Source organism: Acomys russatus, chromosome 16 (assembly GCF_903995435.1).
Source record: "Acomys russatus chromosome 16, mAcoRus1.1, whole genome shotgun sequence".
NCBI lineage: Eukaryota > Metazoa > Chordata > Mammalia > Rodentia > Muridae > Acomys > Acomys russatus.
Window position 1 is genome coordinate 635,656 of NC_067152.1, and position 17,264 is coordinate 652,919.

General features: G+C 51.7%; 1 protein-coding gene across 1 annotated transcript; it reads left to right on the forward strand.

The window, feature by feature from the left end:
- The first annotated feature begins 7,074 nt into the window (after positions 1 to 7,074).
- P2rx5 (purinergic receptor P2X 5) lies at positions 7,075 to 16,431 on the forward strand. The gene is given in 14 exon segments (XM_051157908.1): positions 7,075 to 7,263; positions 9,319 to 9,469; positions 9,999 to 10,070; positions 10,540 to 10,615; positions 10,704 to 10,800; positions 10,962 to 11,042; positions 11,297 to 11,435; positions 11,850 to 11,983; positions 12,214 to 12,307; positions 12,428 to 12,493; positions 15,021 to 15,103; positions 15,705 to 15,851; positions 16,272 to 16,322; positions 16,324 to 16,431. Coding segments are annotated over 14 exon segments (1,410 nt in total). The 5' UTR covers positions 7,075 to 7,126; the 3' UTR covers positions 16,406 to 16,431.
- The last annotated feature ends 833 nt before the right edge of the window (positions 16,432 to 17,264 follow it).

Below are 17,264 nucleotides of genomic sequence, written 5' to 3' on the forward strand. Positions count from 1 at the left end.
TAAAAAAAAAAAAAAAAAAAAAAATCCTTTTATTCTTTTTATTTTTTTAAATCTTATATACAGGGGTGTTTTTGCCTGCGTGTACATCTATGTGAAGGTGACAGATCCCCTGGGGTGGGAGGGAGTTAGAGACAATTGTGAGCTGCCATGTGGGAACTGAGAATTGAACCCTTGGAAGAGCAGCCAGCACTCTTAACTGCTGAGCCATCTCACCAGCCCTGTTACTATGGTATCTACTGGAGACTGTCCCAGAACTCACAGCTGAGCAAGATGGTACCAGGAAGCCGGCCAAACTACAAGGAAAATAGACTTAAAAGGTGCCAGGTCTTAGGAGAAAAGGAGATGTTTTGGGGGTTGGTCTGGTGCTCTGTGTATTCAGATGCTAAATTCTGGAGCTGAAGATCAGGTTGCATTCCGGACCTATTCTCAGGTACACTGAACATTGTCATGTAAACGTTGCTCCCTTGTTATCGCTGCTGATTGGCTAGTAAAGGCCTGTAGCTGAGCAGACTATAAGTGAGCGGAGCTTTGGTTCCCAGACTGGGTGGTCTCAGATAGGGGCTGTGAGGTTGGGAGAAGTGGGAGAGAGAAGAAGGAAGATGATGGAGAAAGAAGACATGGCCCTGGTGCAGATCCAGCGCAGGCAGGACGACTTATTGGCAAGTAACTTGGGGAATGCAGCCGGGAAATAACCAGAGTAGCTTAGAAAATCAGCTTAAATCATAACTGCCCAGTTGTGCTAAAGCTGCTTATGTTGGCTCTGTTTTTTTTTTTTTTTTAAACAATTAAACTTTATTATACAACCCAACTAGTTTACACAAGAGGGGGAAAAGGTTAAACGGTAAAAAGAGTGAACCTTTCAGTATCCGTTTCATGGAACAGGTCCCTAGGTGTCTCTGGCCTGTGCGCTGGTCCGGCCTGCTCGCTGATCCACGTGTGCTCAAGCCGGGTCTGACCCTGTTGTCCATTTTTCTTTTTTGCCTGTTTGTCTCACGCGTGAAGGGCCGGTCTCTTTCTTTCATTGAGGGGTCGATTAGAAAAACAATACTCCAGGTGGAGTCCCCAGGTCTGTTTTTGAATTCCAGGCTCAGGATGGCTCCACCCAGTCTATCTCAGGGAGAATCTATGATGTGTCCAAGGGTAAAGCCTGCCAAGACTGCTTTCACCTGTGACAAAGCTTACAGTCCTTTCCACATGCTTAAATAAATTGATAGGCCTCTCCGTGTCTCGATTATTAGGGGGCTAGCCAGGTCATAGTCAGAGCCCTATAGAGTACAGTAGCTATTCAACAACAAAGAGCAGTCAGGAGGCCTGGAGAGTCTGTGTTCTAACTCTCCATCACTGCACAGTACGTCTGCGCTCATCCACTGCGTGCAGGTTTGTGAAACAGAGAGGGGCTCTGGATGCCAAGCCCGTCCGTGACTTCCAGAGACTGCTCGCTGTAAAGAAAGAGGCGTGGTGGCCACTCGGTGGGAGGAGTCGGGGAAGGGAGAAAGTAAGGAGGGAACGTTGAAGACTAGCCCCACCTCTGGTCCCTGACCTGACTCCAGGAGTGACATTTAGACCAACTCTGTAGGACTTCTATCTGTAGGAGCATTAGGAATTGTTGCAGGTGTCTTGACCCTCCCCCCTGTCCCCAGCCACACATGCATACAAAACATGGAAAAGTCCTTTCTCACTGAGAACCTCTACACAACCAGGGGGAAAGAGTGTCTGTGGGGCCCTGGCCCCAGCAATGGCCTCCCTCTGTAGTGACAAGGCAGACAACGGATGCTGAACATTAAAGAGCCTCCCCAAGAATGTGAGCCGAGGGCCCCAGTGAACGGTTCAGATCTTGCTTCAGCAAGTGTCAAGTGAGCTTTGCAATCGCCCTTCTCGCTGGCTCACCAGGCCCTTGGGCAGTGGCGCTGGTGCACCCGGGTCTAGTTCTGACACAGAGACTTACAACAGTATGGTCATGGGCACATCTAACCGCGGGGGTGGGGGGGCAGTCAGGGGGGCAATGATGCTTCCAACCGTGCGGGCGAGGTTGTGAAGACTCATGTAGGTATAGAAGGCTCTGCTGGGCTCTGCTGGGATCGAATGCTCTGAAATTCTCATTATGACCATAGTGACAAGGATCATTCACCAGGGCATTTTGGGGCTCTAAGACTCGCGACATGGGGCTAGGGAAAAAAAAAAATCAAAGAAAACTGTTTCTCAAAAACACATGCATGGTGCGTGGTGGCGCACGCCTTTAATCCCAGCACTCGGGAGGCAGAGGCAGGCGGATCGCTGTGAGTTCGAGGCCAGCCTGGTCTACAAAGCGAGTCCAGGATGGCCAAGGCTACACAGAGAAACCCTGTCTCGAAAAACAAAACAAAAAACAAAACAAACAAACAAACAAAAAACACATGAGAGCTGGGGTTGGAGCTTTTCAAACAGCAAGAGCTTAATATTTGTGAGGCCTTGGGGTTGAGCCCCAGCATTACAACAGCTGTCACCAAAGAGAACAGGAGGAGGAGAAAGGGAATAAGAGAGTAGCAGTAGGCGATAATTTTGGAAATGTCCTCAGACTTTTAATAATATCAGTATGATGGCTAGAGCACTCCTCTCCCCTTGGGCACAAAGGGTGCTAAATCTGAGCTTGTGGGCATGGTGTATTGGCCTCAGGATGTAGAGATGGAGTCCAGATACACTGGGGTGCAACTTAGATACACTGGGGTGTATTTTCCCCCACATTATTTTAACTAAACCAGAGGAAGAAATATGATCCACATTGTAATGCAGTCAGCATCTTTACACCCCCAACCCTCACCCCGCCCCAGCCAAGCCATCTTGCTGTCTTTTTTTTTTTTTTTAGACACAATAAGTTGATGTCATGACCAGCCAGTAAGCATAAAAAAGAGGCAACTGAGCCCAGCCTGGTGGTGCATGCCTTTAATCCCAGCACTTGGGAAGCAGAGGCAGGTGGATCTCTGTGAGTTTGAGGCCAGCGTGGCCTACAGAGTGAGATCTAGGGCAGCCAAGGCTACACAGAGAAACTCTGTCTCAAACAAACAAACAAGGCAACCCTTTCCTCTCTAAATATCCTTCAATGTCAATAAAGCTTCTGGATAGTTCTGTCAGAACTTGTAGCCTGCTTTCAGCTATGCAGTGCACGTGCAGGAGGGCACATCAGAGCAAGGTGTCTCTCTCTAAAGCCAGAGTGGCCATTGTGACAGGTCAGAGGGATGGTGACATTCTGGCCTCTCCAATAGCGCATAGTAGGGTCAGAGACTTGGCCCTGCTGGTGCTAGCCTTGGCCACCTGCCCTCAACAAACCTAGTAGGCAAGATAGATGCAGTGAAAAGGAGAGGCTGATGTGCTCAAGGAGGATCAACGGAGGGATCCAGTAACTGCAGCCTTCCCCCACAGATGGCAGGAGGCATGTGTGGTCCTGCCTTCCACCAATCTTGGCTGTCTCTCCTGCAAGGCCGGCTGAGAAGTTGTCAGAATTGTGTGAAGAAATCTCTTCCTGGAAGACACCTCTAGCAAGCACCAGACTCCAGCGTCTCCTTTCTCCCAGTGTGGGATCCCTGGGACGATGCCTCGGGAACCAGTTTCAGTTGTCTGATAGTCTGAGGGAGGGCACAAGCATCTCTTCAGAATATCTTCCTGTGGGCTGGAGAGATGGCTCAGAGATTAAGAGTACTGTCTGTTCTTCCAAAGGTCCTGAGTTCAATTCCCAGCAACCACACGGTGGCTCACAGCCATCTACAATGAGATCTGGTGCCCTCTTCTGGCATGCAGGCACACATGCGAGCAGAATATGTATAAATAATAAATAAATATTTAGAATATCTTCCTGTCAGCACATTTACAGTAGGTGCTCTGCAAAGGTTTGAGCAACAACAGAAGCAGCAGGTGGAAGCATGTGTGGGTGCATGCCTGAAATCCTGACGCTGAGAAAACTGAGGCAGAAGGATCACAAGTTTGAAGCTGGCTTGGACTACATAGTGGGACACTGTCCTCAAATGCTTCTACTATTGTATGCAATCTAGTGGGCTCTGCTCTACATCTTGGGGCCTGAGTACACACCAGGGTGTCACCCTTTCTCTAAAAAAATAGGCTCTAGCCAACTCTGGAACCTCATTTGGGGAGTGGAGATGCTCACCACAGATCTCTGTGATCTCTGGACCTCTGGATCTCTCTCCCTCCCTCCCTCCCTCCCTCCCTCCCTCCCCTCTCTCCTCTCTCCCTTTCTGTCTCTCTCTCTCTCTCCCTCTCTCTCTGTCTTTGTCTCTGTCTGTCTCTCTCTCTCCTCTCTCCCTCTCTCTCTGTCTTTCTCCCTCTCTCTCTGCATGCCTGTGTATGTACATATGTATGTGTATCCAGGTGTGTGTGTGTGTGTGTGTGTGTGTGTGTGTGTGTGTGTGTGTGTGACATGGCAGTCAGAGGTGGGCACCAGGCATCTTTCTTTATTGCTCTCTACCTATTTTTTGAGACAGTGCCTCTCAAGGAACCTTGAGCAATTTCAGCTAGACTGGCTGCCCAGTGAGCCCCCAGAATGTGTCTGTTCCTGCCCCCCTCCCCCACCCCCTGCACTGGGGTTTCAGTGAGAAGTCACAGGCTGTCTGGAAGGCCCTAAGCTAACACAGGAAGAAGAAAAGCCATCTCTTCAAAAAACATTTGCTTGGTCATCAGTCTTTTTAACCCAAGAGGGCAGGCACAGCGGGGGCCATCAGTTGACCCAGAAGTTGGGCTGGGGAAAGCTGTATACTTTGCTGGCTCCTCAGCGACCGGAAGAGAAGCACCTATTTTTTTTTTTTCTCTCCAAGGGTAATTTTTAGGCCATCACTTCCTCGGATGAAGCTTTCCTCTTAGAAGGTCAGGACAAGATTGTCGGACATGAAAAACCCCTGTGTTCCTAGGACACCATCTTGATGTTTCAGGCAGCCGTGCCGTGGGCCATGGGATCCTTTCCAGATGAGGATTCCTCAGGGTTAGATGTAGCAGAGGATTCCCGCCGCCAGCTCTCTAGCTCAAACATCTACCTTCCCACTTCACCATCCTGTGCTGGAGCAGAGCCACTGTGGACAGCTGCAGTTATTGCTCCTGGCAAGGCAGTAATGGGATGCCAGCTGGTGGGCATCTTCAAGGCGTGACGTCACTCCATGGTGGTGGCTGCTTCCCCTTCAGCAGTAGTTGAAGGGAATAGCAGAGCCATGCTAGGGGAGGACTGAGGTGGAGGCTGGCAGAAGACAGGATGCCTTCAGCTTCCAGGGTTATGACTGGGACAGAGTGGCAGGTCCAAATATGTCTAAAAGAAACCAGGCCAGTTTAGTCATTTGATAAACACACAGAAGTAGCATATGGCAGGCATGTTGCTGGGCCTGGGATATAGGATTTTCCAAAGCAAGGCGCTCAACTTGTTGGAGCTTCCGGTCTTGCCAGGGCACACAGCAAGCACATTAGTGAGATCGTCTGCACATAGCCTGGCACAGTGGTGCATGCCTTTAATCTCAGCACTCGGGAGGTGAGCCCCATGGTCAGTGAGTTCCAGGACAGCCAGGGCAATGCCTGTCTCAATAAAACAAAACAAAAGAACAAAAAAACCCAACCAACCAAACAGACAGACAAAAGAACAAATAAAAACAAAAAAGCGCTCTGGAGGGCTAAGTTGGCTCCATGTGACAGAAGTGATGGGAGTGGGGGTGGGGATTACTTTGGATGTATGAAAAAAAGGCTTTTTGAGCAACTGGTTGGGTTGAGCTTGAAAAGTTATAACAATGCATGGTTTCCAAATGACACTTTAAGAACAAAAATGCAAAACTCTGTGCCCTTTCTTAGGATGAATGCAAAATTCAAGGATAAAGCCCAAGAATTAATTTGTTGTTGTTATTGTTATTATTATTATTATTAGTAGTAGTAGTAATAGCCATTCCATTGGGCTGCAAAAATGGCGACCTTTTTCCCTGAGACTTTTATTTTTGGAGAAGATCACACCCGGCAGACTTCAGCGTCTCACCCAACTTCTAGTCTGTAGTTTCAGAGAGTGAGCTTCCCATTGGGAAAGAGGTCGAGGACCAGGGCCAGGAGTGGATGCCAGGGCCAGGAGTGGGTGGGCAGGGGCGGGGACAGGGGTGGGGGAGGGGGGTGAAATGTGCTCAGACACAGGTGCAGAAAATCAGTGTGCATAGATCCTCACTTCTCAGCTCCTGCACATAGACCACCACCACACCCAAGCCCTCAATACATGCACAGCCTCTCACCACACACACACATAGCCCCTCAGTATACACATATACAACCCTGTAATTTCTCACCATGCAGCCTAAAGGCATCCTGCATAAAGACATACCACAGGAAGCCTCTCATCCTGCAGCCCTCAGCACAGACAACCTAACCCGGTCCATAACAAGTTCTAAAGCTCAGCTCCAGACACTCCCCACCCTCTTTTGCTTCTGCCTCAGAGGATGGCGGCGTCGGGCTTATCTTTTTCTTTGGGAATGATTTTGTCTCTAGGCATATTTTAGGGTCTCAAGCCTCGGTGCTCTGACTCCCTACTCCATCGTACCTGTCTGGTACCGCTGATCCCAGACCCCAGAACTTTGTAGGGTTTAAACCCGCAGCCTCAGAAGCGATGGAAACGCCCCCTTGATTACAGCCAACACAGGCAGCCAGGGACATACAAGCCTGACAGCGTGAGAAGAGAGGCCAGGGCATCAAGAAACCAGTCATTACTAGTAGCTGTCTCTACTCCTCCTCCTATACTTCCTGCGCTGTTGGTCCCTCCTGGATCCTGCCTCTGTTTCCCCATCGGGTTCCCTTCGAGCTAGTCCCGTGGGAGGAGGTAGGGGCGGGCGAGACGCCTTGGGAAGCACTTTCCTTCCTCGCCTCCGCCCGCCCGGTGCGCGCGTCCAAGCAGGCCAGTGGCTGGAGGCACAGCCGGGTCGTGTCACCCTGTCTCAGCGGAGGCGGCCACATCCCAAGGCTGGGTGCTCGCCGCAGTCCCGCTCCCCGCGGCTGCAGGATCGTCCTAGGGGCCTGGAGCTCTGGGTACCTTCTCAACGGCTCATGCCCTGTGGAGCCGCGCTCCCGGGGACTGCGGCAGCGCACGCAGAGTGGCAAAGGGAGGCTGCGCGGACCGGAGTGAGCCGGAGGCATGGGCCAGGTGGCCTGGAAGGGGTTCGTCCTGTCTCTGTTCGACTACAAGACCGCAAAATTCGTGGTGGCCAAGAGCAAGAAGGTGGGGCTGCTCTACCGGGTGCTGCAGCTCACCATCCTGTTGTACTTGCTCATGTGAGTTCTCAGGCACTTTTCCGAAGCTACGGGGATAAGGTGGGGAAGGTGTAGACAAGGGGCCTTGGGGAGTCAGCCCTCAAGGGTCCTCGGATGTAAGGTTGGGGAGGTGACAAGGGGAAACGTGAGGGGGGGCACCTGGATACCTTGGTTTGATGGTGTCTGGGAAGAACCCCTTCTTGGGTCTGGAGCTTCCAGTGTCACAGCCATGGCCAGGCAGGAGGCAGGGATGTCAGGACACTGGGTTCCAGCTTCCCCCAAAGGCCTCCTGGGGCTGTGGCCTGACAGCTGGCTCAGGCGCCCGCCCAGCGGGTTATTTATAAGCATTGAGCATTTGCTGCCTTACTCTTGCCTGGGCCAGCTCATCAGATTGGCATGTTCTGGAACTCAGGGTTAGCTCACCGGAAACATAGGGAGCCTCTCCAGTGTCCAGCTGCTCTACTGTCCCTCTTGTTGCCATCTCATGCAGCAGGAGGATGTGGACTCCCCCCCCTCCCCAAAAGGGCAGCTTGTTGGAGTTAACAACTAGACCTTGCTCCTGAGGAAGAAAGGGCACAGGTGGAAAGACGCAACCACTGTGGACAGCTATGGCTCACTTTCTTTTCCTCATTAAATGTTGTGCAGTTATTGCTCCTGGGAGGGCAATCCTGACCCAGCCTTGCTGCCTTCTAATGGCTGCTCCCTGCCCCTGCCGTCTCACCCCCCACCAGGGTTTCTGTGTAGCCCTGGCCATCCTGGAGTTCACTATGTAGACCAGGCTGGCCTTAAACTTACAGAGATTTACCTGCTTTTGCCTCCTGTGTGCTGAGGACACGCCACCACCCCCTGGCATGTTTTAATTGTTTTACACGATTTTTAATTATGTGTATGAGGCTGTATAAGTTTATGTGCACCGCGTGCAGGTGTTTGTGGAGGTCAGAGCACGGCAGACCCCTGGAACTTGAGTTAATTACAAGTGGTTATGAGCAACTTGGTGTGGTCGCTGGGAACTGAACTCAGGTCCTCTGCAAGAGTGATAAGGGCTCTTAACCACTGAACAATCTCTTGGGCCCTTTGACTTTTGATTATTTATGTGTACGGGTCAGCATGTGCCATGGCACTCCTGTGGGAGTCTGTTCTTCCCTTTCATCATGGGGTTGGGCTCAAACACAGAACACTAACTTTAGAGGCAAGTGCTTTTTATCTACTGAGCCATCCTTCTGGCCCTGGTTATGTTTTTAGTATAAACGAATACAAGAGTTCATGGGCTGGAGTGATGGCTCAGAGGTTAAGGGCACTGACAGCTCTTCCAGAGGTCCTGAGTTCAATTCCCAGCAACGCATGGTGGCTTGCCACTATCTACAATGTGATCTTCTGGCATGTAGGTGTACATGCATGCAGAGAACTGTATACATAATAATAAATAAATAAATCTTAAAAAAAAAAAAAGAGTTCATTTATTTTTATTTGTTTTCTGTTTTTGGTGCAAACCCCAAGACCTTATACGTGTAAGACAACCCCCCTCCACCCTTGGAGTTCTTTTTTTTTTTTTTTTTTTTTTTTTGGTATTTTGGGATAGGAGCTCACTATGTAGCCCTGGCTGTCCTGTATGTACCTCACTCTGTCTATAGCTCATTCTGGCCTCAAGCTCAGTGATCTGCCTGCCTCTGCCTCCCAACTAAAGGTGTGTGTCACCACACCCAGCAATGTCTTTCTTTTATAGATTTACCAATTGTATTACTTTATGTGTATGAAAAAAATTTTTTTTGCTTGCATGTGTGTTTGTGCAGCATAAGTGTGCCTGGTCCCCATCCCTGAGGCGGTGAGAACTGGGACTAGAGTTACAGATGGCTGTGAACTACCATGTGGATGCCTGGGATGGAAATCAATAAGTGCGCTTAACTACCCTGTAGCCCATGCTGGCCTTCAGCCATTTATCTGCCTGCTTTAGCGCCTTGTGAGTGCAGGACACATGGCCTGTGGGACAGGTGAACCTCTGAACTCTTAGGTTCTCACTCCAGCCTGGGTCTGGGCAGCCTCGTGACTGATGCCCAACTGTTGGTCGTATTTCCACAGATGGGTGTTTCTGATAAAGAAGAGTTATCAGGACATTGACACTTCCCTGCAGAGTGCTGTGGTAACCAAAGTCAAGGGAGTGGCCTACACCAATACCACGATGCTTGGGGAACGGCTCTGGGATGTAGCTGACTTTGTCATTCCATCTCAGGTCAGATCACCACCTGTCTCTGGGACCTGGGATGGTGAGCTGGGGCTTGAGTGGGTCATATAGGAGGTGCCCAGGGAACTCATCTCCCTGGCACAGGAGGCAGACAGCAACCCTGGCTAGGTCCTTTCTCCCATAGTGCCCCTGTCTCCTTCCCTGTGCCAGGCCTGGTCTATGTGCCTGTTGAGACCACACGGGGCCTAGAGTGACATGGCACAGAGAACCTGTCCTTTACATCTCAGTGCCTCTGGCAACAGCATCCCCCCAGCGTGTTCATAGCTGCCCCGGTGAAGAACCAGGGCTGAGGTCTGGACAGAATTATGGGATGAAAGTGCTTGGGGCTTGTGAAGCTGTAAGGTATCTGTCAAAGAATGCCCACTTGGAAAGTGTAGGCTCATCAGACAGGTGGACAGTGGCACCAGTTTTATGGCCCGCATTGTTCCCAACCCCTTGCAGAGGTCCACTTTCTACTTGCTTGACTCTTCCCCGAGAGGCCAGGAGGAGATTCCTCAAACTCTGTCTGGCTCCTCAGGGGGAGAACGTTTTCTTCGTGGTCACCAACCTGATCGTGACTCCTAACCAGCGGCAAGGCATCTGTGCTGAGGTTTGATTTGGCATGTGTGTTGGGGAGGGTTGGAAAGCCCCCCAGTTTGTGGTGACGATCCTCCTGAAACAGGGCGTTGGTTTGCTCCAAGGGTGCCAAAATGCTATATAATTACTGCATGGTTGCCACATGGTTTGGGGGAGAAACAGTTTTATTTTCATTTTTTAAAAAAAGTTTTACATTTTTGCGTGTGTGAGTACATATGCCTGTGCCTGTGTGTGCCTTGGCATGTATGTGGAGGTCAGAGAACAACTTTCAGGAGATTCTCTCCTTTCACCATAGTTTTCAGGGGTTAAATTCAGGATGTCAGGCTTTCATGGTGGATTTTTTTTTTTTAAACTTTGCCAGCCTGAGAAACAGATTTTTAAAGGGCATGTGGTCTCAGACCAGGGGAGAAGGCCTCTTCTAACTCTGACGGGACCTGGCCCCAGGCTGGGCGAACCTTGCAGATCCCTTTCTTTCCTTGCAGCGGAAAGGCATCCCTGACGGCGAGTGTTCTGAGGACTTGGACTGCCATCCTGGGAAGCCTGTTGTAGCTGGACATGGTGAGGGCCTGGGGTGGCTGGGGCTGGAGCAGGGCGAAGTTACACGGGCAGGAAGGTCCATGGCGGTGTCCCTGTCCCTCCTCGGCAGGACTGAAAACCGGACGCTGTCTCCGGGTGGGGAACTCTACCAGGGGCACCTGCGAGATCTTCGCTTGGTGCCCAGTGGAGACAATGTCTACGCCAATGTGAGTGCCTGTGGCTTGTGGTCCCAGAGGAGTTGCCTACACAGTCTTACAGAGTGGGTCCCACCTGAGGCCCGAGGCTCCGTACTCCAGAGGTCTAGGGAAGTCATCGGGGAGGGGCAGGGGCAGGCTTCCTGCTCAGGCTGCTCTGGTCTGGTTTTTAGGGACCCCCTTCTGAAGGATGCCGAAGGATTCACCATTTTCATAAAGAACTTCATTCGCTTCCCCAAGTTCAACTTCTCCAAGTATGTGGGGGCTTGGTTGCTGGGTGGGGAGGTGGGCCGAGGGTCTCCCAGTGGCGGTGCTCACGCGAGGCATGGTGTATATACATGCCTGAATGAACAGAGGTGCCCTTTCCTCTGCGTGGGTGGTGGTCTCTTTTCTTGAAGGGAATAAGATACAAGCTCGGGGAGAGGTCACGTCTGGCAAAGGGCCCATTGCCTCCTGGGTCTGGCCCAGCAGCCAAGTGTCTCACCCTCATGTCATGGCTTCCTCTCAGAGCCAATGTGCTAGAAACAGACAACAAACACTTCCTGAAAACCTGTCACTTCAGCCCCAAGAATCTCTACTGTCCCATCTTCCGACTGGGGTCCATTGTCCGCTGGGCAGGGGCTGACTTCCAGGACATTGCCCTGAAGGTGAGTGGTGTGTGCTCAGGGAGGCCTTCCTGGGGACATGGGGGTGCGAGGGCTCTGCAGTGAGAAGGTGAGGGTGGAAGGCCGTTTAGGGGCAGGGTGATGCTGAACTGTAACTTGTCTTCAGGAGCTCTCTATTTTCATAATTAGTTGTGACACATGACCTGGCTCTGTCAGCCACTCAGTGGGGGTTGCAGTGGGAGGGTGGGCCTGACATGGCGCCTGCTAGGTAGTTTTCTGACCCCAGGGCATCATCAGAAACAGTTGAAAGGAACCTCATGGATGCATGCTGATTTGTGTGTAAAGTGGGGTCCTGCCAGACCTCTGGCCGACTTGTCTGGCGTTCGTAAAGGGCTATCCTGTGACTTCTGCCCTTCTACAGAAAGCTCTAGCATTCTCCCTGTCTCTTGTATCAAGGGTGGTGTGATAGGAATCCACATCGAATGGAACTGTGACCTTGATAAAGCTGCCTCTAAATGCAACCCACACTATTATTTCAACCGTCTGGACAACAAACACACAAAATCCATCTCCTCTGGGTATAACTTCAGGTAACTACCATTTTCTGTGCTACCTGGTGACTTTGACTCTGTTCTGTACCTTCTGCTGGGCCAAGTCCATCAGTGTTCTCACGGTTCAGGGGTTGGCACTAAGCATGCTGGGAAAGCCCTGCCACTACATTTGCCTCAGCAGCGAGCAGGTCTGGGCACTCTCCTGGAGCAGCCCTAGGATTCTGGATTGCTGAGAATCCCCCCCCAAGCAGCCACTTTGTGCTCCCCAGGTTTGCCAGGTATTACCGTGACCCTCATGGAGTGGAGTTCCGAGACCTGGTGAAAGCCTATGGCATCCGCTTTGATGTGATCGTTAACGGTAAGGTATGTGGCTCTTCTTCCCATTCCAGCAGCCTGGTGGCTGCTGGGTCTGGTAGGTTGGAGAGCCCCTGCCGACCCAGCTGTCCACCCTGCCTTACTCACCTGGCTGTTCCTGTCTTGCAGGCAGGAAAATTCAGCATCATCCCCACGGTCATCAACATAGGGTCTGGGCTGGCGCTCATGGGTGCTGTGAGTACCCCACCCCCACCCCCCTGCCTTGCCGGCTTCCTAGGGAGAGGGAAGTAACTAAGTGCTGGGCAGGAGCATGCTGAACACAGAACACAGGAGGCCTGTGAGATCAAAGGGGCAAGCAAGGGGGATTTCACATCCTGCCAGCTGCCCCAGGGGGCATTGACTGCCTGCTCTGGCTGTGAGCTTGGGGGGTGGGGAGGGGAGTGTGGCACACAGGTGGATAGTCCTCCAGTCCTGCTGTGGCCTAGGATCTGTATCTAAAACTCTCTATCTCCAGTTCTGGTAATGGGAAACTGATTAGGCCATGCCAGTTTGGGCACTGTTAGCATTTGGGGCCAGGGACGTTTTGACTTTGAGAGTGCACTGTGCACTGTGTTTAAGAATCCTTGGCTTCTGCCGGGCGTGGTGGCGCACGCCTTTAATCCCAGCACTCGGGAGGCAGAGGCAGGCGGATCGCTGTGAGTTCGAGGCCAGCCTGGTCTACAAAGTGAGTCCAGGATGGCCAAGGCTACACAGAGAAACCCTGTCTTGGAAAACAAAAAAACAAAACAAAACAAAACCAAAACAAACAAACAAAAAGAATCCTTGGCTTCTAGTCACTGAGTGTCAGTAGGACTCTCCTCACAGCTATGTTGCTCAAAAATGGTCTCCAGCTGAGGATGACACAGGGGAGATAGTCTTGTGATCCTTTGGGGTGGGTGTTTAGCCCCACCCAGAGTGGCTTCTGTGGAAGAAATGGCTGGAATGCAGGGAAGGGCTTCCTGCAAATGATACTTCCTTTTCATCCAGGTTCATCTGGGAGGAGGTTACATGTGGGAGTTGTGGGAGTCATTGTTGGGGGCTCATGCCAACAAACGAACACAGCAAGTTCCCGGCCAAGGCTTCCAGAAGCCTCTGCTGGGGCAGCCCAAGCATCCACTGAAGGATTCTATCAGGACCCAGGATTGACTTTGCATTGAAACTGAGAAACCTGTCTTGACAGGGCTAGAGTGATCCCTCTTAGGCAGTGACAGTGTACGCCTTTGATCCCAGTGCTTGGGACGCAGAGGCAGGTGGATCTCTTAGTTTGAGGCCAGCCTGGTTAAATGAGCAAGTTCCAGGACAGCCAGGGATACACAGAGAAACCCAGTCTTGAAAAATCAAACCAGAACTGAACAAAGAGTGGTCCCAAGTGTAGTGTTCCTCACTAAGGCACTCATTTTTTTTTTTTTTAAAGATTTATTTATTTTTTATTATGTATACAGTGTTCTGCCTGCATGAACACCTGCAGGCCAGAGGAGGGCATCAGATCACATTACAGATGGTTGTGAGCCACCATGTGGTTGCTGGGAATTGAACTCAGGACCTCTGGAAGAGCAGGTGGCACTCTTAACCACTGAGCCATCTCTCCAGCCCCCAAGGCACTCATTTTTTATCCATGTCTGGCTACATGCATGTATAGCTCGCTTATGATGTAGGTAAAGTTTGGAAGTCTGGGGACAAAGCCGTGGAATGAAGGTAATGGGTACAGTGAAAGGTGGTGGTGAGGGCTGAGGGAAGAAATAAGACCAAGGAACCGATGAATGACATTTCTGGAATCTGAGGAAGAAGTGTAAGCTCCAATCAGCACCTCCTCTGCCTTCAAGAACAGCATCTCAAGCCGGGCGTGGTGGCGCACGCCTTTAATCCCAGCACTCGGGAGGCAGAGGCAGGCGGATCACTGTGAGTTCGAGGCCAGCCTGGTCTACAAAGCGAGTCCAGGATGGCCAAGGCTAACACAGAGAAACCCTGTCTCGAAAAACCAAAAAAAAAAAAAAAAAAAAAAAAAAAAAAAGAACAGCATCTCCACCCCCGCACTATAGAGTTGCCCTCTGCTGGAGCAGACAGGCATTACACACAGCATGCTCTGATCTGAAGTCAGCCTGCCCCAAATGGGTTAGCTCAGCCTTCCTGTTTTTCCTTAACCGTCCCCATTGTAGCATCCCTGTTGTTGAGATTAAGACGCCTGCCGGCCCATCTCACACTGGCTACTAGAGGGCTCTCTCCAAACCATCACAACTGCCACTGTCATGCCTCCCCATAAAGGACTAGGAGTAGCATCCCCAAAGCATTCTCCGACACACTGGTCCCCACTCCTGGGAAGCATCCTTTGCTCATCAGGCTGAGCGAATGCTGTTTCCCACCTGCTCCGACCCCGTTCCCATTATAGGACCAGTGACGTCCTCCTGCATCACGGGGAGTCCCCAGGTCTCTGTGCTCTACACTTTTCTGGCAGCCCGGGGCAAACCTGGCAGGCAGTCTTCTCAGCAAATTTGTGAAGTTATTAGACCTGGTCAGGGCAGAGAAGGGAACTTCATCCATGGAGTCAGGCAGCCTTGCCCCAGTCTACCTTGTATCTACCATGGACTGGTTTTGTGGCCCTGGACATCACCCCTTTCTGGGCTGTTTCTTCACGTTTTAGGTGTTTGCCCTGCTCCTGAGCTGTTGCAGTCTCCAAGCACTATGAAGCGAGGATTCTGACTCAGAGCGTCCAAATCTTTTGCAGGGGGCTTTCTTCTGTGACCTGGTACTCATCTACCTCATCAGAAAGAGCGAGTTTTACCGAGATAAGAAGTTTGAGAAAGTGAGGTAAGTTAAGCTTCTTCTCTGTGGTCCAGGAGGGCTCCCCCAGCCCCTGTCTAAAGACTTCTGGGTTGGGTGTGCACGGGGTGTGCTGAGGACCTGTTTGGTTCAGAAGATCCGGGGGAGAAGTCTCCCCAGGCTGTATGGCAGAAGATTTCTTTATAGGAGGGTTTTAGACAAGCCCTATGACTCCTTTGGGGCTCAGTTTTTCCATCTGTGAGATGGGAACACTGGTTTATAAAAAACGGACTTGGGTCTAGAGGCCTGGGGTTGAAGGAATAAGTGCGTGCATGTGTGTGTACTTAGCTCTGGGATGACGACAAAGGAAAAGAGTTGTTGCCTTGTAGTTGGAGATGGCATTCGGGAGGAGCTGGGACCAGAATGAAGAACTGGGTCAGGCAACATGTAATTCCTCAGCCTCAGCAACCTGGACATGGAACGCAGAGCAGACTGTGTGATGTGTCTGCATCTCCCCAGATGCAGCCTGAGCCTAGCCTGTACAGCCCCACCTGGCCACAGGCTGCTGCGCTGGAGGGAAGAGTCCGGCCCAGCTGGGGGTCAATTCTCTGCTAGGGCCCCAAATAGACTGTGGTCCTGTCTTACCCAGGGGTCAGAAGGAGGAAGCCAATGCTGAGGTTGAGGCCAACGAGATGGAGCAGGAGCTTGAGGTTCAGCAGGATGAGCAGCCCCAAGAGCTGACCCACAGTGGCAGGAAGCAGAATTGCAACTGTCAGGAGCTCTTAGAGCCCTCCAGGTGAGGGGCTGTGGGACAAAGCTGGCTGGGGACTGGCTTCTACACAGAGGGTACTTGGGATTCGCTGCAGAGTCAGTTTCCCAGGCCTAGGACGGACCTTCTCTCAGCCCCTCCTTTCACTCTTTGCGAAGGCTGCGTAGCCTCCAGTTGGCAGCTGGGTCAGGGCAGGGGAAAAGCTTTGATATAACCTGGGATGGAGCTGAGTAAAACCAGAAGGGTGGAGGCTTCCGGTTGCAGCAGTGAGGCCAGACTCTGAGGGATCCTAAGCACAGTCACTGTCTGGTCACCCACCTAAGCCCCTCACCTGCAGGTCCACTTTGCTTGTGTAGCACAGCCTCCTACAGCTGTGTCCCTGAACACCGGCATCCATCTCAGCTGCCACTAGGATGGTGCTCTTTCTCCTCGGCTGCGCCACTTGAGAAAGGCCATGGCTGCCAGAGTTCCTGACTGCCCTCTTCTTGCTTCTGTGTGCCCCTCCCCCAAGGTCTGGCCGCCAGGAGGATGCCATTGTGTATGTGAAGCAGCCACACATCTTGCAAACAGTGAAGACATAGCGAGAGCTCTTGGCAGAGAACACAGTCAAAGACGATGGGGCCAGGACAGGCCACGGCTCTGACTGGAAAGAGGCATCTTGGTACTTGCTCAGGATGAGGCTTCTGGAAACAGGCCCCTCAACACCATCCACATCGGTGGGATCCGTCTGCAAGCTTTTTTTGTTGTTGTTGTTGTGTGGAGGACCTTCTGGTGGCTAGAGTGGCTTACATGCAGAAAGGGGAGCCTGGGGCAGGCCCCCAGGGTAGGGGTAGGCCTGGGTTTTCAGGGCGATGAGACTGCTTACATCTGAACCCAGCTGGACATGCATTCATTCACACAGACAGACACATTTATTGGTGCATGCTGCACTTTAGTCCTATCTGAGAGGCTTACATGAGATGCTGACCTGGCCCCCATGTATGGTGCATACCTGTAACTCTTACTACAGCCAGCCCAGCCAGCCCAGCCAGCCCAGCCAGTCTGGCCTTCCTCCAGGCTCTAGCCAAGACTTTGCCAAGTCCCTGCAGAAAATGATGGTTGTTCAGAAAAAGCTGTTGGATGAAATCCAGGGGACATTTAGCTCCGCTCCCAGATATAAAATTTAAAGGTGGCCAAGAAGGCACCTGGAAAAAGACTTAAAGGGAGTGCAAACTTCTGGGGCTCCTAGGCAAGACTGGAGAGGAAGGCAAGTAAGCCACCAGGCCAGTCTAATGCTCCCCTGCACCCCCCCCCCCCCCCAGGCAGCCCAGGGTAGCTCCGAGAAATAGACTTGCCCCAGGTGAGATGGACTTGCTTGCCTGCATGGTCCAGTTCTTGCTGCTTGGTGGGGCTGGGGGTCCCTGACTGACTTCCTTCCTGCTCTCAGCAGCTCAGCCTTGA